The sequence below is a fragment of the Boleophthalmus pectinirostris genome, unplaced genomic scaffold (assembly GCF_026225935.1).
Source record: "Boleophthalmus pectinirostris isolate CB_2022bp ecotype Guang Dong unplaced genomic scaffold, ASM2622593v1 HiC_scaffold_1, whole genome shotgun sequence".
Classification (NCBI taxonomy): domain Eukaryota; kingdom Metazoa; phylum Chordata; class Actinopteri; order Gobiiformes; family Gobiidae; genus Boleophthalmus; species Boleophthalmus pectinirostris.
In genome coordinates this window covers 28,218,191-28,244,624 of record NW_026570970.1, presented here as the reverse complement: position 1 = coordinate 28,244,624, position 26,434 = coordinate 28,218,191, and the positions used below count along the sequence as shown (strand labels likewise).

General features: G+C 37.1%; 2 protein-coding genes across 2 annotated transcripts; one reads left to right on the top strand and one right to left on the bottom strand.

The window, feature by feature from the left end:
- Positions 1 to 1,077: 1,077 nt before the first annotated feature.
- Positions 1,078 to 25,818, bottom strand: LOC110156117 (carboxypeptidase O-like). Its single transcript, XM_055152795.1, has 11 exons — positions 25,632 to 25,818; positions 5,397 to 5,454; positions 5,219 to 5,320; positions 4,013 to 4,123; positions 3,683 to 3,799; positions 3,083 to 3,176; positions 2,562 to 2,654; positions 2,386 to 2,495; positions 2,237 to 2,321; positions 1,853 to 1,933; positions 1,078 to 1,671 (listed from the first exon to the last, which is right to left on the bottom strand). The coding sequence occupies exons 2-11, from the start codon at positions 5,403 to 5,405 to the stop codon at positions 1,532 to 1,534; spliced, it is 942 nt and encodes a 313-aa protein (XP_055008770.1). The 5' UTR covers positions 5,406 to 5,454; positions 25,632 to 25,818; the 3' UTR covers positions 1,078 to 1,531.
- LOC110156116 (melanoregulin-like) lies at positions 8,480 to 14,554 on the top strand. The gene is given in 5 exon segments (XM_055152809.1): positions 8,480 to 8,560; positions 9,682 to 9,951; positions 13,777 to 13,867; positions 14,172 to 14,338; positions 14,466 to 14,554. Coding segments are annotated over 5 exon segments (687 nt in total). The 3' UTR covers positions 14,544 to 14,554.
- Positions 25,819 to 26,434: the final 616 nt, after the last annotated feature.

Sequence of the window (26,434 nt, the reverse complement as noted above, 5' to 3'; positions counted from 1 at the left end):
CATGCTCACTTGTTATATCGAACGTAATATATACAATATATATATATATATATATATATATATATATATATATATATATATATATATATATATATATATATATATATATATATATATATATATATATATATATATATATATATATATATATATATACACACACACACACACACACAGTCTGTGAGTTAAACTTAACACATCCATAAAGACAAGTAGGGAATGCCACTGGAACAATTTACAAGTCAAATCTATGGAGAGGCAACCCGAAAAACAGTAAGAATGCAAGATATTTGGAACAATAAAAATACGGAAATTCTGCACATGGAGTCAAAGAAGGGGTGTACCATCCACTAGAAAAGTTAGGCAACATTGATTCTTTTGAGCTTCAGTCATGATAGAATGTTGCCTAATCAAAAACATACAAGGAGTTGTGTTTTATTTCATTCACACATGTTTGAGTAATTCTTTATTATTATCTGTCTACATCTCCAAAGCTCAAAATGCTCTGTTCTGCTGTTCCACCTTGTGATGTCATGAAGTGGTAGTTTTCAAGTTTACAGCTACCTTTTACCTTTAGTTCAGTAGAGATTGACAATTCCAGGGCTGAAATCATCAAAATGATTCTAGTGAAGGTGTGTGGAGTTTGAAAACACAGTGGAGCATTCCCTGTATTATCACATGACATCACAAGGTGGGATGTTTTGTGTTTGAAAGAACTCCATGTATGTTTTTCATGAGGAAACAACATAGTTTATAACAGAGATCAGAAAACAGTGTAATATGGGTCCTATAAAACATTAGGTTAATCAATACATGTGGTAGAATAAATAATAAAGTAGGAAAATCTGTAATTGTGAGCCCATTAGTATTTCTTTCTTTAGTTTTTTCTTATTTTTATTCACAGTACATGAAATATTAGACATCGACAGTGTCATTAAGTTAAACATACGAAATATCAATAAAAAGAGCAGACAGAAGAGCCTCTTATCTGTTCTATTTTTATTTAGTGATAAAAGGATGACAATGTGTAAACAATTCATTCTTGATAACACATTAGTATTCTAGTTTTCTGTGAGGATAAGTGGTTTGTCAAGAATTGTGGTGTTATACTGCCATCTGCTGGAAGAAACTCAAAAGAAAAATAAACATTTCTAAATGTCTGAAAACTTTAAATTAATAATTAATACACGTACATACAGTATATAGGCCTGTACAACACATTGATACTTGAAAATAAACTTATTAGATAAAATACACAATTTTAACACTTTGGCCTGCCTTAAAATGTAAATTTTAAGTTTATTTCATATATTTAACTGTTTCCATTATGCTAATTCATAAATCTTAAAATAATACAAATTTATAAGGCCTGAGAGCAATTTCTAAATCCCAGTGTCCAGTCAAACGTTTCAATGCCACACCGCCTCCTGCTGTTCAGGACTGGTAGTGCTCCTCTTTCATCCTCTCAGGAGTCCAGTGGTGATGGATACAGACAGTATTGCTGAGGAGGCTCTGAAATAGCCCAGACTGTTTAAAGGGGCTCTGTGTTTGGGGTCGTGTTATTGTTGAAGTTTTTAAGGTGGACATAAGAGATGATGGACAGGGCTCCTGCATAGGCCTCCTCACACGCCGGCTGGATCTGGTCCTCAGGGAGAAGGTGGCTGTGCTCACCTGGACAACAAACACAGCTAGTTTTAAAGTACTATGTAACTTTTCTTGTGGACTGTCTGCTACATAATCATGTATGTCCACTATCAAAACTGCTGAGGAGTTGGAATATACAGTACAACATTTAGACATCAAAATCCTTAGGAATTAATGATTGAATGATTCTGCAATGAACTTATTTGACCTTTGTCTCTTAGCTCAAATGTGTAGGAGAAGGGGATCCCACTAAGACGAGCCCAGTCTCTGCTTGAACCCGAGTTTGGATCTGAAGATGAAAACAGGAAATATTTATTTTCTTGATACATTCATTTTACAGTATTTATAGGACATATTATGCACCCTGAGATAACCACCATGTTGTGTATGTGTGTGTGTAACCGTACTACCAGTATTGCTAATTCAACAGTATTATTTATGTAGCCTTAGCAGTAGTACTCACTGATAAAGTTTAAGCAAGGCATCCAGATAAGTACATCATTTGTTGGTTTTAATTCATTAGTGATAATTTGTCTTCTCTACATTTAATTGTGAAACTTGGTGCGACAAATAGAGGAATAAAGAGTCTTACAGAGGATCTGAGGAGAAGTTCCCACTCTGTACTCCATCCCATGAAGCTTCTTCATTTCTGCTGCGGCTGCTTCACCAACAGAAACCTGGACAATAAAAGAAGAATATTACATTACATTGCAATAAAAGATATCACCCTCCTCTACTTACCAGTTCTTGATAGTTAGGAGCTTTGATCTGGGGGTGTCCATAGGGTAGTAGGATGAGTTGTCCAGCAGAGTGAATGGTGAGGAAGCAAAGGACCTTTTTCAATATTTTACCTGGAAACAAGAAACAGAATAATGAATTGAAAGAATCTAATCGTATTTATTTATTTTTGTAGTTACCAATATAATCCATGACAGCTTTGGCCTCAGGCTCAGACCCTGGTCCAGTTCCACAGTATGTGTCTGAACAACTGTCAAAGGACACGCCCACCGCTGGAGATGAGCGGGAGGGCATATTAGTCAATTCACTTCAAGGTTTTTTTTTATTATGTAAAAAAACTATAGTACCATGTGTCATAGGGTGGGTAATACTGATAAAAATGAAATATGCAGATAACAGACAATATTATGGCAGTCTTTCCAAAATGTCAATATCTTGGTTCAAGTATGTATTGCACAAAATATAAATGGATTGTAAAATGAACCACAAGAAAGCTGAAAAACTTTTCTCCTCTTGTTTAGGAGAGTACATGGGGAGAGTAATGTAAGTACAAGAGCTTTTCTTGCAGCCTCTTTGTATGTTTTTGAATTATAGGCAATTTGATATTCCAATTTTGCACATGTACAAAGCTAAATAATTATTTTTTTTAAATAAGTCTCGCCTGTTACAAGTCATTACTATCATTAATTGTGACACATACTTCCCCAGTTGGCATTGAAGTTTCTGTTGAGATCAACTCCATAACAGCTGCTTCCTGGAGGAGGAGAGGAGCGGGACTTTCTCCACTTACGAGTCTATAAAATATGTCATTAAAAGTCTTCTATCACACATAGTTGACTCTTGTGAGCTTTTAGCCATGTTATAATGTTGTTACCTCCTCAAAACAAAACAAATAAAATACCTGGAGTTGTGTTTTGTTTCATTCAAACATGTTAGAGTAATATTATAGTCTCCAAAGCTCAAAATGCTCTGTTCCACCTTGTGATGTCATGAGTCGTTTTCAAGTTAACAGCTACTTTTTATTGGCAACTCCAAGGCTGAACTTATCCAAATGATTCTAGTGAAGGTGTCCACCACGTGACATCACATGGTGTAACAGTGTGTTTTCTGTTTGAGAGAAGAACAGACTATTTCTGCAGAGTTTGTGTGTTAAACATATGTGAATGAAACCAAATACAACTCCAGATATACATTTTTGATGAGGAAACATCATGTAATGTGCAACCTTTAAATAGCTTTAACCCATCCCACTCCATGAATCATAAAAAACATGTAACAATAATATTCAGTATTCACTCACACTGTTGTCCACCCAGCTGTACATGTACCCGTCCACATTGATCACAGGAGTTACATAGACGTCCAGGTTTTGTAACATCCTCTCCATGTGTGCATTGGTTTTGTACGACTGCACAATCTGAAGTTAAAGCATATTGTTGATCAAATACAAGTTAGACCACATATTTCCCTACAATAATTATATTTACAAAAAATCTTGCCTAGCTTTTTTTTTTTGAATGTAAAACTATGATAAATATTTACCACATGTAGACCTACTATACCACCAAACCAAGTAATACTTAGAAAGTCATGTAAACCTGTCATGTAATATAATGTATGTGGTCCAGACCTCTTTGACAAACCACTGGCAGAAAGCTGGAGCGATCCACTCTCGAGCATGGATCCCACAGTCCATCCACACTGCCTTCTTCTCTCGCTCCTCTGGGTTTTGAAGTCCCAGCTGAAAATACACAGAACACTTAAACATTAACCATTTTTATTTAATTTTGCAATGTACTTTTAAAATTGTATTACTGAAGCGCGGTATTACACTTCAAAAGGGACACGGATTTCACACATAACACACAACATATTTAAACCACCATGTTACCTTGATCACGTTTTATTCTTTTGAAAATGCTATATAAATTAATTCATCACTGGATGTATATAGCACCAATTATGACCCACGAAGTGCTTTACACAGCTCAATTCATTCACTCCACACTCACTGGTGATAAACTACTATTATAACTGCAACAGCCCTGGGGCAGATTGACAGAAGCAAGGCTGCCAATCTGCACTATCAGCCCCTCTGAGCACCACCAATATAGTTGTGCCAAAGGACACAGCTATATATACAATGCTTAATTAGTTTCAGATTCATTTTTAATGTTCTGAGGCCCTGCTTCCCTTGTTCATTACCCTGCCGAGCGCTATCACAATACAATTAGCATGCATCCCATTAATGAAACTACTGCACATCACATCAGATGGTGAAGTTGTAGTGTATTGTTTTGTTTCCTGCTTTTGTTTATCACGCAGGAGCATTTGTAGGCCTGTGGGTCTTGCAAGAGGCATACTGCTAAATTACTCAAACGATTACTCAAAGATGCGTGGATGACATATAAAAACATGCACATTATAACATGGTATAAAGTTCCAAAACATGATATAAAGGTCCAAAAAGCTGCTTTGTAATACCCCCTCTTTAATATAAATAAACAAGGCAATTTAAAGGCACACTATTTATGAATACTCTTGAAAATGAAGATGCTATTGCTTTGGCTTGAATGTTTTCAGTAAAGTAGGTGACACCATCAGGCCAAATTACAAGTCAGTGAACACACATGTTTTTCAGGGTATTTTTTTTTTTGGCTACAAAATCACCTGCAACTGAATAATTGCAGGATAGTTAATTAAAATGCAGTACTGTGGAACATTTCAGTCAAAGCTCAAAGTAGTGCCCTGGTATAAAACACATTCAGCTGTACAGGACAGGCTTCACTGGCAATTATACTTAGGTTTTTATATTAAAATCTTGCACATGCTGTACCTTCATAAGCGTGATGTTTCTTCCTTCAAATGTTTTCCCATAGACTGTTGAGGAGATCAGCTCTGGATTCAACTCCTCCATGTCCTTCATCCAATTATAAATCTGTGTTTTCAAAATAATAATAATTCAAATTCACATTAAATAATAAAATGTAATGTAAATTTCATATTTCACATACCTCGTCCATTGGGTGGTACTTTGTGTAGTCATATTCAAGCTCTGACCCCTTGACAACACTGTAATTGTAAAGAAATAGTGAATTTTTACACAGAATAGACACCAATGTAAAGCAATAGCATTTTCAAAACTCACCTGTAGCATTTGTCAGACCCAATATTTAGGAACAAAAACAAAATTAGTGCAGATTTAGTCTCCATTTCTGAAAACATAGCTGAACTTGCCAACTCTGTGCCCATGCAGAGGTGTAAAAATAGTGAATTATTAACATTTATGGAAGTGTTAAGTGTCATGTAATAAGATAGACGATGTAACCTGTGAAGCACACTGAGCAGCTAAAGTACAAGAATAAATAGATAACAGCGAGAGCTTAAATTAGATGTTAGGTGCCCTCTGGTGGGAATGAAGCATGGTGCAAGCAGGTAGAGCTTGAATGTAATTTAAGGTAATTCAACCTCAAATCACCCAATGGATATTTGGTATGTCTTAAGATGGGGGTAAGTCAAGGTAGATTCTAGGTTTGTGTGGAAAAAAAAAAAAAAAACTCCAGATTTTTTATATGTTGTAGTAAATAGGGCTATATTTTTACTGCTGGTACTACTGAGGTCGAGCTTGTCCCTTATTGTCAATTTCAAGGTCAAAATATAGGTCAAAAGGTTATTCATCTCAAAAGTCTCAAAATGCAAAAATAATAACACCAGATTTGGATTCCTTATGATTTCCACTTTCCAGAAATACTTTGTTTTCTGATGTCGGACCAGTAGTTGCTGAGTAAATGCAATTTGAAATTTGGCGACTACGCAAAAAAGTAAAAAAATGAAATTATGATATCTTGGAAACTGTTGGCATGATCAAACTAAAATTTGAAATTTTGTTTTTTCTCTTTTTTCATCAAAAATTAATAAACTAGGGTTTAACTCATTTGGTGAACTGAGGTGGATGGATCCTATGGTGGTTGCTATGGTGATTGTTATGGTGGTTGTGGTGGTTGTTTTGATGGTTGTTATAGTAGTTGCTATGATGGTTGCTATGGTGGTTGTTATGGTGGTTGCTCTGTTGGTTGTTATGGTGGTTATGGTGGTTGTCATGGTTGTTGTCATGGTGGTTGCTATGGTGGTTATGGTGGTTGTCATGGTGGTTGCTATTGGTGGTTGTCATGGTGGTTGTCATGATCATTGTCATGACAACCTCAGACCACTCCAGATGTCCATTTTGGAGCATCTTTTGTCATTTGAAGGCAGTTTGGGGCCAAAACCTGACATGGCCAAAAATGGCATTTTTCGTTGTTATGGTGGGTGTTGTGGTTGTTGTGGTTGTTATGGTTGCTATGGTGGTTGTCATGGTGGTTGTTTGGTGGTTGTTATGGTTGTTATGGTGGTTGCTGTGTTGGTTGTTATGGTGGCTATGGTGGTTGTCATGGTTGTTGTTATGGTGGTTGCTATGGTGGTTATGGTGGTTGTCATGGTGGTTGCTATGGTGGTTGTTATGGTGGTTGCTATGGTGGTTATGGTGGTTGTCATGGTGGTTGTTATAGTGGTTGCTATGGTGGTTGTTATAATGATTGTTATTGTGGTTGCTATGATGGTTGCTATAGTGGTTATCATGGTGGTTGTTATGGTGGTTGCTATGTTGGTTGTTATGGTGGTTATGGTGGTTGTCATGGTGGTTGTTATGGTGGTTGCTATGGTGGTTGTTATGGTGATGGCTATGGTGGTTGTTATGGTGGGTGTCATGGTGGTTGTTATGGTGCTTGCTATGGTGGTTATTATGGTGGTTGCTATGATGGTTGCTATGGTGGTTGTCATGGTGGTTGTTGTGGTTGTTATTTTTGTTATGGCGGTTGTTATTGTGGTTGTCATGGTGGTTGTCATGGTGGTTGCTGTGGTGGTTGCTATGGTGCTTGCTATGGTGGTTGTCATGGTGGTTGCTGTGGTGGTTGCTATGGTGCTTGCTATGGTGGTTGCTATGGTGGTTGTTGTTATGGTGGTTGCTATGGTGGTTTTCATGGTTGTTATGGTGGTTGCTATGGTGGTTGTTGTGGTGGTTGCTATGGTAGTTGCTATGGTGGTTCTTATGTGGTGGTTGTCATGGTGGTTGTTATGGTAGTTGTCATGGTGGATGTTGTGGTTGTTATGGTTGTTGTTGTGGTGGTTGTTATGGTGGATGTCATGGTTGTTGTTTGGTGGTTACAGTGGTTGTCATGGTGGATGCTATTGTGGTTCCTATGGTGGTTGCTATGGTAGTTGCTATGGTGGTTGTCATGGTGGTTGTTATGGTGGTTATGGTGGTTGATATGGTAGTTGTTATGTGGTGGTTGTTATAGTGGTTGTCATGGTGTTTGCTATGGTGGTTGTTATGGTGGTGGTTGTCATGGTGGTTTAACTCTTTGGGTGAACTGAGGTGGACTGACCCTTTAGTGTTGATAAGAGTGGTATGAGTATAAAACATTTCCTTTTTAAAGTTTGTTTAAAGTAAAAAATTAAAGGTATGTTCCTCAGTATCATAAATTTAAAGGGGTCACAATTACACACAATTACAGGTCTTGGTTTCTGAAATCATTGCGAGATAGGTCCGGTATTGCAACAGTTTTTACTCACAATTTCTCTACAGTTTACTACACAAGTGTTCATAATAATTCACTGTTTATTTATTTATTGATATATTTCCAGTTGATAACACGTTCTTGTTTACAATAACCAACTGAAAAAACAAATATAAACAAAACAATATAGCTAAAGGCCCTGGCGTCTAAACTATTCAATGAGATAACGGTTCCTGATGGTCAGTATTAATTTTATACAGGACAATCTTATTTATTCGTTTTTCCATTAGGTCCACCTCTGCCTCTGCTCCCGTCCTGTCCCAGGAGTCACTGAATCAGACCCATTCATTCCTGTGGCGTCCTTGGCTCCTCACGTGGATAATGTAATTGAGAGACAGGACAGCTGCAGACAGGGGACTGCCACATATCTGCTCGGTTTGGGACAGTACAGAACATGTCGAACAGCTGGTCAGCACGGTGAGGTAGAGGGAGATACAAATTTGGACCTTTGTAAATTTTTCAGAAACGTATGGACCGAGAAGATGGGCTCTAGTCTGACACTGTGTTGCTGTCGGTATTATCTCAAACCCAGTCGGGAGGAGAAGAGCGCCATTTTAAGGTAAGTATTTTCTGTTTATAACCTGATCAAAGTGGAAATTATAGTTAAAGGCGCTGTACCTGATGAAAATTCACTGTCTTAAAAACATGAAAAACAGAATTAGGTCAAGTTGTTCCTCACTTACCTTATGCATTTCAACTTAAGCATTCTAATTATTCACTACAATGAGATTATGAGCTCTTTTCACAACTTTCAGAGACCAGTGCAGAGTTTGCTGTAATGGTAAAGCTAACAACAACTAGCATGCTAACACACACTTCCTGATTAGCTGATAGCTGGTGACTCATTTTGACCCCAAGAGCTGATTATAGCCTACAATATATGTAAACTGTGAAAGACACATGTGGTACAGGCCCTTTAAATAACACTGCTACACTACTACAACTGGCTAAAAAGTAGGGTGGCAACTGCTCAATGGTGGACATTTGCGCACTGATTTGCAAAGGGTGGCAGTTTGATTCTAGCTCTGTCAATGTTACTGTTGTGTTTTTTGGCAAAACACTTCAGTCTTATCTCCAGTACAAAAGATTTAGAAATGAACCGTGGCTATAATCTGACCTGTTTACATGTGTCTTATGAATGTTAAATACATGTAAGTGGCTTTCCCATTTCAGGTCTGATATTTGACTATTTGACTGATATATAAACGGCTAAAATGGTAAATAACTTTCTTTATTGGGTTTCAGTTTCACAACATTCTAATCTAGACCCATGGATGGACAGATGATTAACAAATGGACACCATGTATATAAGAATGGACATAGCTGACCCGCTAGTTGCCATGTTCCAAATAGGAAGTGAGCATGGGCGTGCTTCCGGGGCCATCGACTAGGGTTCCAGTTCACTCTGTATTGAGAAAATGTCACCCCTCTCTCCATAAATGCTGATGTCAGGCTCCACATTTTCATCTTAAAATGTTTGTATTAACCCGCTCTACATGATCCTGGTGTTTTTATTTCACGAATTCACCTATAAATCAATTCAAATTCCTAATATGGAACTGTCTGCAAGTTTGCTCCAATAAATGCTAGTCTCATGAGCTTCATTTGACTGGTGCCGAACGCTACAGGTGACACTCCCTTAATCCACTGTACTTTTTTTTGTGCCTAAGCAGTAACATGCAGACCACCACCACAGCCACTCGTCCTCCGGAGCTCCAGTCCAGTGAATCCACCGACAGTGACCCAGAGGAGAGCATCTTTGGGCCTCAGTCTTCCAGGAGGAACCCTTGGAACGACCCCCCTGAGCAGAAGCAGAAGCAGAAGGGCCATAGGAGCTCTGTGGAGGTGTGGTCCATGCACAAAACACGGAGTAGAGGATCAAAAAGGAGGTCCTCTGACAGAGAGCTGCAGGCTTTTATCAACATGAGGGACAAGGCTGATAAAGCTACTGAGGTAATGTCATTGTGGAAAATAAAAAGTAGATGTATATTTTAATTCTGATGAAATGTTCTCAGCAAAAGTAATAACAGATCATGACTACATACAGCCTAAAGATTCAGGGTTTGTGTGTTTTAACATGTGTGAATGAAATAAAACACAACTAAAGGTATGATTATGATGAGGAAACAACATTATAACAGAGATCAGAAAACCTTGAGGTGTAATTCTAAAGTAGTTGCAGAATACACCTCCAATACTAGTCATTGTTCACTCTCCTCTAATCCAGATGACTGTGATGTATGGTCCATCTGTATCAAAACAAATATGGATGATTATGAGGGGGGAAAAAATCACATGGGACAGAAAAATATAGCAGATTTCTGTAGAATCAATAAGTAAAGCACTAAACTCTGTAAATCTGATTGCACAGTTATGTTTAGGTCTGGCTTGGGGGTGGTGACCAGACTGAAATCTCTCTGTATAAAAACATCCAGAGATATTAGTGGAACTTAACGCTGTTACATCACGCTGGGGGTGTTCTACATATATCTTCTACATGTATCTCTATGGTGGAATGGTCAGAGGTTATGTGTGAGAGATTTGTTTAACAGTACAAAATAATCTCACCTGTTGTAGTTTCAGATAAATCAGGTCTTTCTGGTCAGTACATAATAAAACTCAGATTAACAGATCTTTTTACAGTAAAGTATAAATAGTGGCATCATTGTATTCAGTCTTTCACTACTGGAATATTTTTCTAGTACCTATTAGTTAGGGATGTAACAATATCCATATCTCACTGTACAATATTTTCACGATATACATCTCACGGTACGATATTTATTGCAATATTTTGTGGAGGCTAACAAAATTGTGAATATACTACCTTTTCCTCTTAAAATGCCTTGACAAGACTTAATGTAAAGTACTAAGATTTAAAAGTGCTTAGAACTGCTATTTCTTCATGTAGTTTGCACCAAAACAGAGCAAAGGATCATGGTCTATGTAGTTCCCTCTGTTTTTTTAGCTATTGCTGCACCATAACAGCGAATTTACGCAAAGATCCGATATATTGTGATGACCCATGATATTATTCAGAGACTTTTGACGATATTTTGGTTATTGTTACACCCCTACTATTAGTACCTAATTACATAGACACATCCATATATTTCAAAATGACAACACTTTCAAATAGACATTACAAAGGATCTGCTATTGGCCAACTCATTTGTATAATAATTAGATCAGATTTTTTATCATATTAACCCTCTCAGGCTCAAATTAATTTTTAGCATTAGGAAAAATCTGATATTTGGGGAAAATGATCATATAGGGTAGTAATATACAATCCTGACTTTTTTTTTGAGAGAGACCTTCACATCCATTTGCAGCATTGGTCCAGTGTGGTAAATTAAGAGTGAAGACTGAAAATGATATGAACGCTAACTTTATGTGTATACCACTTTTCATAACAATTTGCTTTACAGAGGCAGAACAACATCACTTTTTCATGTGGTACTCCAAGAAACAATTTTATCCTTTGTAAACAACAAAAGTACTTTGCACTTCTGGCAGACCGTTTGTTTGTAGTCATTCTTGCACAGTCTGCATCGTCCACATTTATCAGCATGGATGGGAAAAAAGGCTCCTGAGTAAAAAAGGCTCATAAAATATGGATGTGGAGTAAGTAGGTAATTGGCATTTAGCTGTTGCAAATCTGCAACGCCTGCCTGGAGATGGTTAATATCCCTGAAAATATCAAAGGCCATTGTTCTGTGTTGTTTTGCACTTCTCAAACTTTTAACAGTCTTCACTGCTGTACCCAGAATCAGGCTAACAGTATTATCCAATCAACTTGCACATGCACGTACTGTAACTGGCTTTGAGAAGACAGTTCTTTCATCTGAACTGAAGCCACCAGAAAACGTGACCTATTTTAAAACTCACAGTTAACATGTCTCTTGAGAACCAGCTGTCTTTGGGGTCAGTGCTGGTTTAAAGCTGTTTAGGTCATTTACAGACCAACCAAAACAGCAGAGTAAACAGCTAATTCACTTACTTCATTAGCAGTGACCTAGTATTTTTCTGAAGGCTTTCACTGTACCGTCACTGAGTACATAGAAAGAATAGAAGCTGTTTGTGGTCTCTTTTTGAGGAACAGCAAATATGGGAAGATCTGTGGATGGAAGAATTGCATATATTCAGTTATTACCAATTACTACTAATAAAATAATAATAAAAAATGAATAAGTGGATTTATTATAATTTTAAAGATATAAATGTAGAAGAGTCAAAACACTGGCTCAATTGATACTGCAGCAACAGTATTAATTGAGGGGTGTTCTTCATGTAGCTCTTGGCGGAATTCATTAGTTGTCATGGTGACACAATGCACACATTAGAAAACACTATCAGAAAAAATTAAGATGAAAAAAAAAAAAAAAAAACTATAAATATATATATATATATATATATATATATATATATATATATATATATATATATATATATATATATATATATATATATATATATATATATATAATAATATAAATAATAAAAAAATAAAATAAAAAAATATTTTAAACAGCACATTTTCAGGAGCCTCTGATCAATATAAGCGTTCATGGTCCAGTTTTTGAGTTTGATTTGGGAGTATCTGAAAGTGTAATTTTATGTGAGAGACTTGTTTAGCAGCACAAAATCACCTCATCTGTTTACCTACATTGGCATTGCACCATCAGAGGATGTTGTTGACATCATCTGCAAAGTATCTGTACATTGTTGCTCTACCTGTTGTGGAGCATAGACCTTCAATCATGCATTACAGTTCTTTCTTCTAGTAATTCTTCTTTTTCTCTATACAAGTTTGTATTATGCATTTTTTTTATGGTTTCACTCCTAAAATGTATTTGCTACTTTTGGTCTATAGCTGATACGCAGTTTCTATTCAGACGTATAACGTTTAGACATGCTTCAAACTGTAACTTCAAGACACATTTGCAATTTGCCATTTCTCCAGATTTTAATTTTACATTTCATAACATGACCCATCTGTGTCCCTGAGGTAGACATGTGAAAATAAAATGTTGATTTATTCTTTATTTTGAAAACACTGGACAAGATGGATGAGCTGTTTATGTTATGATTTGGTGCTTTGGTTCTCAAGACGATTATCCAATCAGAAAGCAGAATGAGCTTTCCCATGCCCTGTCCAAATACTGAGAAGGAGAAAAGACTTGTATGTGTCCTCTATATGCAGGATAAGGCAGTGGCAACCCAGGTCAGTTGTGATTGTAATGTTCCTTTAACTCTGGTGAAAGAGATGTCACTATAGTTTACATACTATATTACACAGCATTTTAGCAGGCGGGTTGAAGAAAACCTACAGAAACATGACATACTAAAGAAAGGTATGAGAGAAGAAACATGTGACAGAGATATGCAGTGGAGCAGCACACACTGGACACATTGTGGTCATGTCCTCAGTCTAAAAGTAGCAGTGGTTTGTCAGGAATACACTGTAATGTATGGGTCATGCAAAAGTTAGTGTTCCTATCATTCAGAGTCTGTTGTAATTTTCTCATGTCTGCACATTGTTGTGTCCTTGAGCAATACACTTCATGCACTTTGTCCATGTATTAATGCCGTGTGTGAGTGAGTGTGTAGTGGTTGACCTTAGGCAGGAATTGGGCAACTAATGTACTATGTGTTATTTTCTGTCCCCAAGTCAGTGTCAATTTATTGGATATTAAAAATGTAATAAGAAAATCTGAATAAAATATTTACTTGTAATGTTCTAATTATGTGTGTTATTTTAATTTGTTGTTTTAGGAATGGGAACAGCTGAATTTTGACATCCACACACTGAGGTACACAAAAAGAGAGGTCAGAGCTCGGTGGGAGAAAATATTACTTCAACTTGGTGAGTGGAGATATTATCTTATTTGTCAAAATCATTATATCTTTGCTGCCATCCCTGCACCCAAGTGCATGTGACCAGTGTTACTCTAAACTTGAAATGGTATGGGTACAGGCAGCTGCTACTGATTCGTGGAAACTTTATGGAGGTTTAGTCATTTGGACTGTTTGGACTTGATAAGGCCTTTCTTTAAGGTCCTATATTATGCAGTATTGACTCATTGTCACATGCACTTTCATTAAAAAAAAAAAACGAAACAAAAAAACTTTTTTCTTTTACATTCTGATCTATCTCTCTGCATGTGCAGGTTATCAGTGTGAGGTGGAGAACTTGCTTAATGTGAATAAACAGAGTCGGTTCAGCAGGGACCAGGAACACCTGTCCAGAGCCATTGAGCTGCTCAAATATCTGCTGGAGCACACCAGTCTGTTCCCCCCAGGCACAGGGCACCACAGCAAATACCTCTATGTCATGGTGAATACAGATTGTGACATAAAACATATTCAAACTGTTACATTTTCTTCATAAAGATTTTAAGATTTGTACAATTTAAACTATAAAATGTATAATATCTAAACACTTTCTGTGTTTGTGTGTTCAGGATCGCCTGGTGTCACTGGACAGCGCTGAGGACTTTGTAAATCTGGCCAAACAAAAATATCCAAAGAAGGATGGGTGAAAGCGACTGAAGACAAATAAAATTATATTTTATTTATAACTAATCATTAATGTTATCTCAAAATGTATAATACATATTTCTTTAACCTATCTTGATAGACAAATTGTTTGCCATTGATGAAGTCTGAAAACAACCTGTTTCTGAATCTTTGCTCTTTGCTGGCTCAATACAACAATACCATTTTAGTATTTTCATGGTTTTAACACAAAATGTATGATCATATACCAAGCTGTATGCATATCACATGTGACTAACTTTTGTGGGTTGTTTTGTCAACTTGTTCCTGATGTTATTTATTACGTGTTTCAAAAATAACTTTGATGAAATGCAGCATTTTTTTTTTCCACACACAGTGGGCCTACACTAAAATCATCACTGAGTATAGTGTTATGTCATAGTTTAACCACAAGAGGGAAGCAACAAGTCACACACAGTGTTCTTGCCAGATGTTTGTCTCAGTGAGATGGATGAGAGAAGAAATTCAATTGATGAATTGTTCGTGAAATCCCTAAGTTGTCCAGGTAGGATCCATAACAAAGTAGAAATTCAATTCTGTCAACTGGACAAAAGATTTTTGATGAAATACATTCAAAGAAGTTTGGATGAGCTGTGGAATGGATTCAATCAAAAAACTTTTGTCCAGTTGACAGAATTTAGTTTCTCTTTTGGTATTGATGAAATGAATCATTATGCAAAAACATTATGTAGAAACTAAAAACTGAAAGTGAACTGTGTGTTACTGTGTCAGTGTCTGATGTTCTGAAGTGTTAATTATGTTGCATTTTATAATGTCACACACTGGGTAACATGGGAATCATTAAAAGCAACAAAGAACGCAGTCTGTCCTCCTTATATCACACTTCTGCAACACCTGTTAAAAATCACAAGTGGAAAAGCTTTTATTTATGTTCCATGGTGCAGACAGTGAACTCAGGTTGGCTCTGTCTCAAACTCCTTTTTAAACTTTGTGAATGCACACACTGTCCGTTTGGTCCAGTTCACCTCAGGATCATCATCCGGTTCAAACACAGGGGCAGCTCTCTGGGGCTTTGGTATGTCCCTCTTTCTCTCTCTCCCTCTGTCTCCAAGTACTCAGTCTGTTTCTCTGTATCTCTCGCCCTCGTTCTCTTTCTCTTTCCCTCCATATTTCACTCCCTTTCTCATTCCTCCTTATATCTCTTGCTATCTCCATCCCTCTCCCTCCCTCTTCCCTTGCTACTCCTCACCATCGGTATGCCTCTGACTTTCTCTAGCTCTTCCTCTCTCTCTCTAACCCTCTATATCTCTCTCTTCCTCCATGTCTCTCGCTCTGTCATCACTCTTTCCATTTTCTCTCTCTCTCTATTCCTGCCTTTCTCTACATCCCTCTTTCCCTCTCTCCCCTAGTTTACTTTGACCCAAATATTGCTCTGTCCAAGGCCCCTTTCCAAGTTTGCTCTCCAGATGTGGAACTAAGAAGGGGATCACACATGTGGGGGGGAGGGGGACCGATAGTTGATAGTCTGCTGGCAGCTAGCGAAGCCATTGTACTCCACAGGTTTTTCCCATTAGACAATCTAGATCTTGTAATGCTGACATCATGTGTTACACTTTTTCAGAAATATTACCCCACTCTCCTCAGAATGAGTAGTTTGTTTAGCTGTGGGCCCAAAATGAGACAACTGGAGGAAGAAATCTTAATGAAATTATTCACACTCAGCATTGGTCATTCCCCTGTGGAGTCATGTAAAAGTTCATAGGTTAACGAGTACATTTCCAATAGGTCAGACACAGGGTTTAGTCATTTTTAGTCATTATTGTCTCAAGAGAAGTGTATTGGCTACAATGGTCTCTGCGTTAAAATCAGACAGGACGTATAATATGTTTGGTGCAGAAAATATATTGCAATGTTAAAGGTAACATCCGCCACCTGTTTGTCTTCATGGAAATGCTATCGATTTATCTATAATGTTCCACATTATAGATTAAACCATCTGTTATGAGGGAGACAAGCAGGTTACAGCAGTAGACTACATTACAGTTCAGATCTGTGGGGAGCTGCCCTTATTCACAGAAGGAATTACTGTATTTATGAGCAATAGAAACATCTGTAATAAATAAATGCTAAATGAAAATGTTAAATGTCATACCATGGAACATTCCAGGCCAAGTAATAACCTCTCCATGGAGAAAAGTAAGTAGCCAACCCTCCACTAGAAATGTTAGATAATAAATCTTGATAATAGAGCCTGACTGATATATCGGTTGGCCAGTATTATCAGCCAATATGGGCACTTACCAATGGGCTATTGGCCTAAATTTAGCCGATAGTCCACGTTATAAAGCTTAAACTCTCTATATTCTGTAAAATTAATTTAATTTACACACAGATAAGTGTCCTAATATGTGGCAACGCATCAATATTTATCTGCAGAGTAATTTGTCTATGTCTGTGACGCCGTACTGCACCTGAACAAACCCCAGAGTCACGTCTCTCTCGTGTGTTTGTTTACACCAGTGCACACTCAACATCTGCTCTAAGATAGCACTGAGGCTCTGGCTTTTAATGCTCTTGTGTCTGATCTAAGATATTAACTATAAATAAATGTGAGCTTCACTTATTCGTGAAGACTTGTGATTTGAGAGAAGCCTGTGTGAACGCTGAGTGTTGCAAATGTGTTGGTTTTGAAGCTACTTTTGGTTCTTTCTCATTGGTTGGCGCTTAGCTGCTGTAGCTCCCACACAAACAGTCTGTTTTCTCTTATACTGGCCTAGTGTAAAGTGACTATAGTGGCTGTACATACATTACTGGACCTACATTGATATGTAAATGAGCTGTGAACAGAATGATCGGCATTTACGCATTTAATTAATTACCGCGGCACACACGCATTTACCGCTAAAGGCTAATAGCGGTAGTATACTTGCTTTGTTTACAAGCTAGAATGTCATGCAAAAATGCCATTAGGCCACCTACTGTCTTTAAATATGGCTGTAAAGAGGCAGAATAACAATAAATGTAGCTTAAACAAACCCAATTTAAAATCCATTAGAGCCAGACCTAAGTTTTATAATCAGTTGAAGATTTGTAGTGAATTTTTACACTCCCACGCTTTTATATCGGCTATCGGCAGCTCCAAAGCCTGTTATATCGATATCGTATGGGCTCTAAAAAAACCCCATATTGGTCGGGCCCTACTTTATAGTCTGATACAACCTGTACAACCAAAGAAGACAACAACTGCTTCAAACATATATAAACACTTGAACTATTACATTAAAGGTGCACTGTGTTACTTTTCTGATGGAGAGTCTGCCAAATGTATGATGCAATTTACTTTGTCTGGAATGTTTCATAGTATGGCATTAAACCTTTCTATCTTCACAGTCAGAATGGTATTTTTAAGCTATAAAACCACCTGTAATTTCATAAATGTAAAATAAAGCTGCTTAATGTAATACTGTGGAACATTCCAAGCAGATCAATGACAAAACTATAGAAACTATGGAATCTATGGAGTCTTGCTATGACCCTATAGATTAAATTGACTGTGACTCTATTTAAACTTTCTTCTCAAGACCTCATTGATGCAATATATGACTCACTATTACGAAATCAATAACTTAACCTCCCAGATCAACAGGAAACTGGTATTAACGTCAACACAAGTATGATGAAAAAAGTGACAAAACTGTACTGACCTCAGCAGTTAAAGACAATTGGATCCCAGAACATTACTACCACAAGTACAAGTACCACAAGACCTTAACTCAGTACTACTATCATTTATTAATATATTCTTTTAAGCAGTCATAGGCTGGATTTATACATTTGTAGCACCTGGATCCCCTGAACCAAACTTCAAAGCTCTGGTCAATGAAATATGAAGTGCTATTCTAATGTGCAGTTCCAGTTGTGTATTGCTGTCCCTGTTCTAAACATGATAAATGACTTATAAACACATGGGCTTATTGTAGACTAAACATGGTTAGACCCCTGTGGACTGTGTATGACAGTTTAAGCTTTATCACTCACTGAATGAAAAAGCAGTTTATTTTACTGTCCCCTTTAAGTCACAGACGCTACAACACAAAGCTAATATGTACAATTCTGTCTATAAATATAACAGACTTTATAAGTGGATAAAATATAGAGTTTATGGTTATATAATCAGTAATACGTTAGAGTTGAAAAGTAGCTTTTTTGTTTTTGTTGCTTTTCTCTATAGAGCCAAGTCACAGTTTCAAAAATGAATATTATGTTAGAAATAAAATGTCCAGCAAAATTTACCAGAGATCATTGCTGGACTGTTGCAATCCTAAACTCATTGTCAGTAATTCGTCATGCTATAACTTTCTTCCAAATGTTTTTCCTATTTTGTTTGCTTATGTGCCCTGTAAGCAGACTCACCAGAATGGAAGCTTATTGCAGTGATATTTTTTGTGTATACCAGTAGAAAAAGTGTTCCATAGTGAAGTTATTAGGTTAACATTTCCTCATTCAAAATAAAATCTGGGTAGAAATAAAAGACTTTTATTAAACAGGTTTGCAGGGCAGGCTGTATTCATTTATTCAGCACAGTCCTATGTATGCCAACATTTTTCCCCACACATAGTAAATGATAAAAGTGCTGACAGCAGAGTTACAGCCCGGTCCACAAATGCCAATGAACGCACGTTACACTTGCACGTACACGTAGACATCAGGTAATGTGTTGAGGATGTTTAGAATCTTTAGCGAGCAAACCAGGCTGTGACCTTTGACCTCTCCAGCACCTGAGATGGGGTCAAAAGATCAAGAGTCTGTTCAGGAAATACTACATCATTAGCCTCTTTAAACTCCACACCCTCTTAAATATAGCAGGGGCCAGGCCAGTTACCCCATTTCACCATCTATTTAAATGCTTAGCAGATTAAACAATGATAAAGTACAACTGTTATGAGAATGACTGTGGTTTAAGAGACTCACAAAACGTCACTGTTAGTATTTGGTTTTTCGTTTTGGAAAAGATTGTATGTATCAAAAGGCCACATGTGTTGAGAAATGGTTTGGGGGAGAGGAGGGTGTGTCCACTGCATGTCTGTGGTTATCAGTGGGTATCAGTAATTACACAAGTCCTGATATAGTTCCTCAAATCCTATATGAGTAATCTAGTTAGTTAAAAATAAAGTATGTTTTTATATGTATGTTAAAAAATCTTTAAATATTAAAACTTTACTTCTATGGGGTAACTGCTACCGCATAACATTTAGATCACCTTTTATTAGGGATGTAACAATAACCAAAATATCGTGATATCGTATCGTCAAAAGTCTCACAATAATATCGTGGGCTGTCACAATATATCGAATTACAAGTTTCTCTGATTAAATGCATGGTTTTATAGTAGCACTAGCTAATAAACATGGGTAACTACATATCCCATGATTCATTTCAGTGCAGACAACATGAAGAAATATGTTTTTACTTGAATTCTTGGGATTATGACAGTAATAATTCTTGTCAGGGTATTTTAAAAGCATAAAAGTGTCCTATCTAAAGTTACTACAGCCTCTCCAAAATATCACAATAAATATCGTACCGTGAAATACATATCGTGATAATGTACCGAGAGGTTTGGATATCGTTACATCCCTACCTTTTATTGATTTGAAAATGCTGTATTTGCCAAAAACAATGTATTTAAATGCTTTATAAGTTTCTCTGTTGTTTTTGATGCTATGAGTTTCCCCCTCCCTTTGCTCTCCGTGCTAGATAACTCCCCCTCAGAGCGATATTACAACACAATCAACGTGCATCCTTCTAATGAAACTATTACTGCACATCAGCTTTGCCAAGTTGCTGTTTAAAGTTTTGTATCATGCTTTTGTATATTTATAGAGCATTGGCCTGTGTGATGTAGGCTTGTGGGCATGTTTTTGATGAGGGTAGAAACATGGCAGAAAGATTTAAAAAAAGAAAAATACACAAAAACTTGTAATCACTTTTCCTTGGTGTTTGTTTCATTTGGATAGTCTCAAAGCAACAACCTACAAGCACACTTTATTTCTCATATTAATTTGGCACAAACATATAGCTGACACATTAAGGAAGTGGTTTAAATAATATCTACCAGTAATAATTTGGTAAAGCACACCAACATTTAAAGTCATAAAGCTATGGTGTACCACAGGGCTCAGTATTTGGACCCATATTATTCATTGCTATCACTTAAATTATTTTGGAAATTCAACTGCACTTGCATTATATTTGATGTTCAAAATGTAAAACGAAGAAAATAAAGTAGGTGCATCTCAAAATACTTAATAGACTCCCATAAACATAACTTTCTTCACAATTTTGCTATCACTAACAATCCTAAATTTCCATCCTTTTTCACTAGAAGCCCAAATTCCTGGTAATCGTGGCAAAAATTCCTCACTTCTCGTTCTGGTGCACTAAAGGGGGATTAACTTGAGCAATAAACATATAAAGAGGGCTTGGTCTTGTTTAAGTGTCTGGATGAACGTAGGATTAAAGAGCACATCTGGAAGCCATTATGTTTCTGCAATATCAGTCAAAGCAGCTACAGACCCCAGATCACTGACTGACTTGTCACACAGATGTTGAAAGAAAAAGCAAAACTAGAAAGTAATTATAGATCCCTTTACTCAACTCATTTAAAATAAGCCCACCTCTCTGAAGAATGCACGACTGTGATTGTACAGCATCGAAACAGTGCTCGTTATAACAGTGGAAGCATTTGTAATAGCTGTTGTGATTGAGAATAGTATTAGTATTTTGGAGTGTGTTTACAGTTGCACAATCACAGCGTGAAAACTGGGAACTAAACCAGAACTGAAGAATTTTGAACAAGACTTAAAGGTTATATATTACACTAAATGGATTCCTGTGAGCTTGAGCCATGTTATATTTGAGTTCTTCAAAAACATACCCACAGTTGTGTTTTATTTCATTTGTTTGAGTAATCCTTTAGTACAGGGGTGTCCAAACTTTTATCATCAAGGGCCACATATCTAAACACACGAAGCAGAGGGCTGATGGAAGGCCATGTAGACTGGTACTCAATACAGTGAATAATTGAAATATGTGCATGTTTAACAAGTTACAATGAGCCATCAGTCTTTATTCATGCTAAGATCCTTAAAACGATACACTAAATATTAAATATTAGCTTTATCAATGTAGAATTTCAAAAAACTTGCAGTTATCTCCAAAGCTCAATATGCTCTGTTCCACCTTGTGATGTCATGTAGTCGTACTTTTCAAGTTAACAGCTGCCTTTTACATTTTGTTCAGTAGAGATAGGAAATTCCAGGGCTGAAATTATCCAAGTCTAGTGAAGGTAAATTATCCAAATCTAGTGAAGGTGTATGGAGTTTAAGAACTTCCTGTATTAGCACATGACATCACCAAGTTGAACAGAGTGTAAACACTCTATAATTGAAAATAATAATAATATGCAGGATTTGTGTGTTAAACATGTGTGAATGAAACAAAACACAACTCCAAGTATATTTGTGATATGGAAACAACATTATAGAACAGAAAATACTGCAATATAGACCCTTTAAATGGCTACAGTAACAATAATGCAAAATTTGAAAATGCCAGAGGAAGTAATAATATTTAGTGTTATCTGTGGGGGTCGTTTTACCAGGTTAAATCCACTGTTGCACTGATAAAGTAAAGTTGTATAAATTATGTTAAAAAACATTAAAAAAATAAAATGTATTTATCTAGAAACAAAGTTACTATTTACCTTCATTCACTTTAGAATTTACTACTACACTGTTGTTGAACTAAATCTTTGTTTTGTTTTGCTTGCATGCTCTCTCACCACATTACCCTATCTTATCAACCTATCTTAACTATCTCTATTCTAACCCAAACAAAAGTAGCATCAGGACCCACCCCTCTTTGTTGAGTCACGATAGCCCTCCGTATCTTTTCCTCATAGACAGACAGACAGTGATTCATTCTAGTCCCACTCACCTGACTGCCTCCTCTGTCAGCACTTATCTCATTTACCTGACCTAAAACCATAATAACAGTCACAGTTGTGGCCCCTCATGCCTTTGTATTCAATCACACAGAGGATTAGTGTGCGTATATGTATAGGTCATGTCCATTGAGAGAAGCTAAGAGACCACCTTTTGTTGTAATAGGTGTCTGTACTGTGTGATGTCATCCCCTTATAGTGCAAAGCTGGGCCTACAGACACAAAACAGAACGCTATGTACCCTGAATGTTAGACAAATATATAATCTAAATATCCCAAAATTACTTTCATAGTTTTCAGCTATTGATTTTAAGGACCTACATTACTAAAAATTGACTCTTGTGAACTTTTAGCCATGTTATAATGTTGTATGTCATCAAAAACATACCTGAAGGTGAGTTTTGTTTCATTCACACACGTTTAAATAATCATTTACTTTTAGTTTGTTTACATCTCCAAAGCTCAAATGCTCTGTTCCAACTTATGATGTCATGTAGTTGTAGTTTTCAAGTTAACAGCTACCTTTTAGTTATACCTGCTGCGTGCTCTGTATCTAATTATATGCATTGTCTGATAATCAGGAAGTGCACATTAACATGCTAGTTGTTTTTTGCTTTACCATGACAGCAAAACTGCCTCTGAAAGTTGTGAAAAGTGCTTATAAACTTATCACTTTGAATAATTAAGAGTGAGGAATAACTTTGGACTACTGCAAACAGTTAAAATGAACTAGTTCTGTTTTAGACATGTTTCTAACTGTAAAAATCAGGTACATAATTTTTCACTGCTCATATATTCTTTTGCGTGTCAATCACTCATCTATTAGACTTGATAGTAAACTCCTTCTGAAGTCTACCATGTCCAAATACCACAGTTATTTAATACCATTTCATATTGTAAAATGAATGACGTCTATGTCTCTTCAGTGTCTCAAAATACACTGGCTACATTTGGAGAAAGCGCCTCATGTATAGAAATAGAAAACCATCTCATTAGACCAGAGCACTGACTTCATTCTATTTTTTTACAGTAATGGATTCTTAGTATGCTCCCTTATGTAATATATAGCTCTACTGAAGAATTACGCTGTACACTGCAGGCTATAGTGTAACAAAACTGCTGACATGATTGATTTAACGTGATTCTGCTGTGAACCATAACACTGGTGGTGTGAACCTCACCACCAGACAATCATACTGAATTTGAGTCTAAATATCTAGAAAGGATATACGACAGTTATTAGATTTACAGACTTAGTATTTATTTCAGTAGCGGGACCTCTCTCGTGGCCTCCCCTCTTCTCTGTTACTTATTCCTATATTTCAGGTATGTGAGGATTCAAAGCCTGACTCCCACTTGCCTCATAGGAAGTCCACAACTGGCTTTTGTATATGAGCTTTTTGAGCTACAACGATCATCATTTTCATTATTAATAAAGTCATATTTTATATTGAAATAGTCATAGCCTAAGTTCAGACTACAGCCTGAAGTGACCCAAATCAGATTTTTTCACCCCCATTCAACCTGTATCTGATATTTTAATGACACAGATCCAATTTTTTCAAATGGAACCCAGGCCATTTGGATATGTGCTCTTAAAACCAATACATATCCAATCTTTTGACAGGTGACTTCAGTCTGAACAGCCAGGTCGCATTCATCCCACCTACACGTCATCAACAAATCTACACAAATGTTCTTCTCATCATACAATTGCGTATGAACTCCTTGTCAGTGAAGCAGCGAAGCACATCGCAATCCCACCACTCTTTGCTGCGACTCTGCACCTACACGTTCCATTCTTCAGAAGTTGCTGCCTCTGCCCCATAAAACCTTGTCCTTCTCCTTCTCAATCTCCACCTTAAAACAAATAAGATGTACATGTTCCGCCTCTGGTACAACAGCAACTTTAAAATCCCCAGGTGCTCAATGCTAGCATCCATGTTTAGGCTACTTGCATAAACACTGAGCACGCTCGCTGTGTGTGATGTCGTCGTGCCCTCCAATGCACATGCGGGACACTTTTGGGGCATATAAAGTTCATGCTGGAGATCACTTACAAGTCGCATTTAATTGGAAATGTGGATGACCTTGCAAAAAAAATCTGATTTCACAAAAAAAAAAAATCCGAATTGAGCATTAAGCCCTGCAGTCTGAACGTACCTTGTGTCATTCAGATTTAACATATCTTAGGACCACTCACACTCTACCACTCAACATTTTAAGAAAGCTTGGAACTCAGATAATTTGAAGTCAGTGTCAATGTGAGTTTAGAATTACTTAAATTTGCATTAAAAAGTTCTTCACATGATAATTTGGGCCAATTCAACTGAAGGCCTGAGAGCCGACAAAAATTGCTCTTTGGGCTGCGTTTGGCTAGCCTGATTCATCAGCCACTTTCACTTTGTTTCACTTCGTCGAAACCGTCTGACCTCGCAGAGTTAGAATTTGTTTGCTTGACTGTAGGCAGGTACTTTTCATCATTTAACAATCGCTGCTATTTGGTAGTCACATATGCAATGTGCCGCTAAAGGGGGTTAACTGGTATACTAAGCTTTTCCCAAATCCCATAGGAAGAGGGGCAATAACGTCTTTCCCCTTGATGAAATTTACCAAACATTCTCTTTATTGTGGCTTTAAATCGTTGACAACACTGAATATATGGCTCTTCGCTGATTGGTTGGTGCCTGAACTTGCACTTGCACCATCTATTGTATTTTGATTCCTGACCTAGTTGCTGGAGAGAAATGAAATTGAGCGAAAGCACTAGGTGGCGCCCGCCTGGCTAGCGTTTGGCCCCCGAGCCATAGTTTTGGACACCCCCTAATCTATCTATCAATAACACCCATCTGAAAACACCGTAAACAGTCTCACATCTTCCTAAAGTACTGGAGTATTTTGTATTCTGTATCACAGGCAAACGGACCCCACCAACTTAGGACTGAACAATCTATAAAAAATCACCAAAGCCTTGTGGGAGTCTGGAAAGCCACTATACAGTATATCCAAGAAATGATCAAATTAAACCTTGAAACTTTGGCTCTAATTTGAACTTGTTGAGAGATAATTGCACTAACACACTTTGATTTCAGTTCAAACCACTCACCTTTAGTCTCACACCTGCGTCCTTGAGGTGCTTCCCGTCTCGTCTCGTTCGGTGTTGCTAGGTGAATGGTTGTATGGTGAGTTTTTGCTCTGGGACATGGGGCCTGTATCTGCCTGACTTTGCACTCTGCTCATGCGTATGACTCACGGTTCAGATATTCACTGCAGTGGTCCTGTTCACAAACAAAATCACACACAGTTTCATACACACACTTGATATATACACACACGCACACACACTTTTTATATACAGCTCAGAGCTATGACGAATCCGGGCTTCCACCATCATGAGCTCATTGAAAAACAGCTGCCATTTTCTCCGAGGTCATTTGAGGGGGAATGCCTTGTGTCTGTCCAACTGTCTGACAGGCCTCTGGTTCAGTCTAAACTCCATATTAGCCTTGTAAGTCTATTAAGGTTCATTCTAATTCATCTTCAAAGAGACACGCAATGAAAATTAAGCATGCTTTTACAGAGTTAATATGAAATTTGTGAAGAAAAGTCTCTAACAAAAACTCTGCCATTCAAATACCATTCAACAAATAGGATTATAAATGTTTAAAGCCACAGTATGTAGTAAATAGTATAACTTAAATGAAAAATGAATGTACATAAATGCGTGTTTTTTTGTCCTGTTTTTATTGCACTCGAAAACAAGACTGTGAGTGGACTTGCATCTCCACAAACCTGAGTCTTATTTGTCCTGGAGGAGAGCTTCCTGCATGTTTCCACCAAAATGTTGTTACTTTAGCTACAATTTTCTGTACAGGTCATTTGCAACCACCACAAAGTTCTACATAAATA

Excerpts from the sequence above, each read along its gene's own strand:
- LOC110156117 (XM_055152795.1), bottom strand. Across the intron at positions 3,177-3,682 it reads ACAGCTGGGTGGACAACAGT|ACTCGTAAGTGGAGAAAGTC; the intron begins GTGAGTGAATAC and ends CATATTTTATAG. Across the intron at positions 2,322-2,385 it reads CTCCTAACTATCAAGAACTG|GTTTCTGTTGGTGAAGCAGC; the intron begins GTAAGTAGAGGA and ends TTTATTGTCCAG.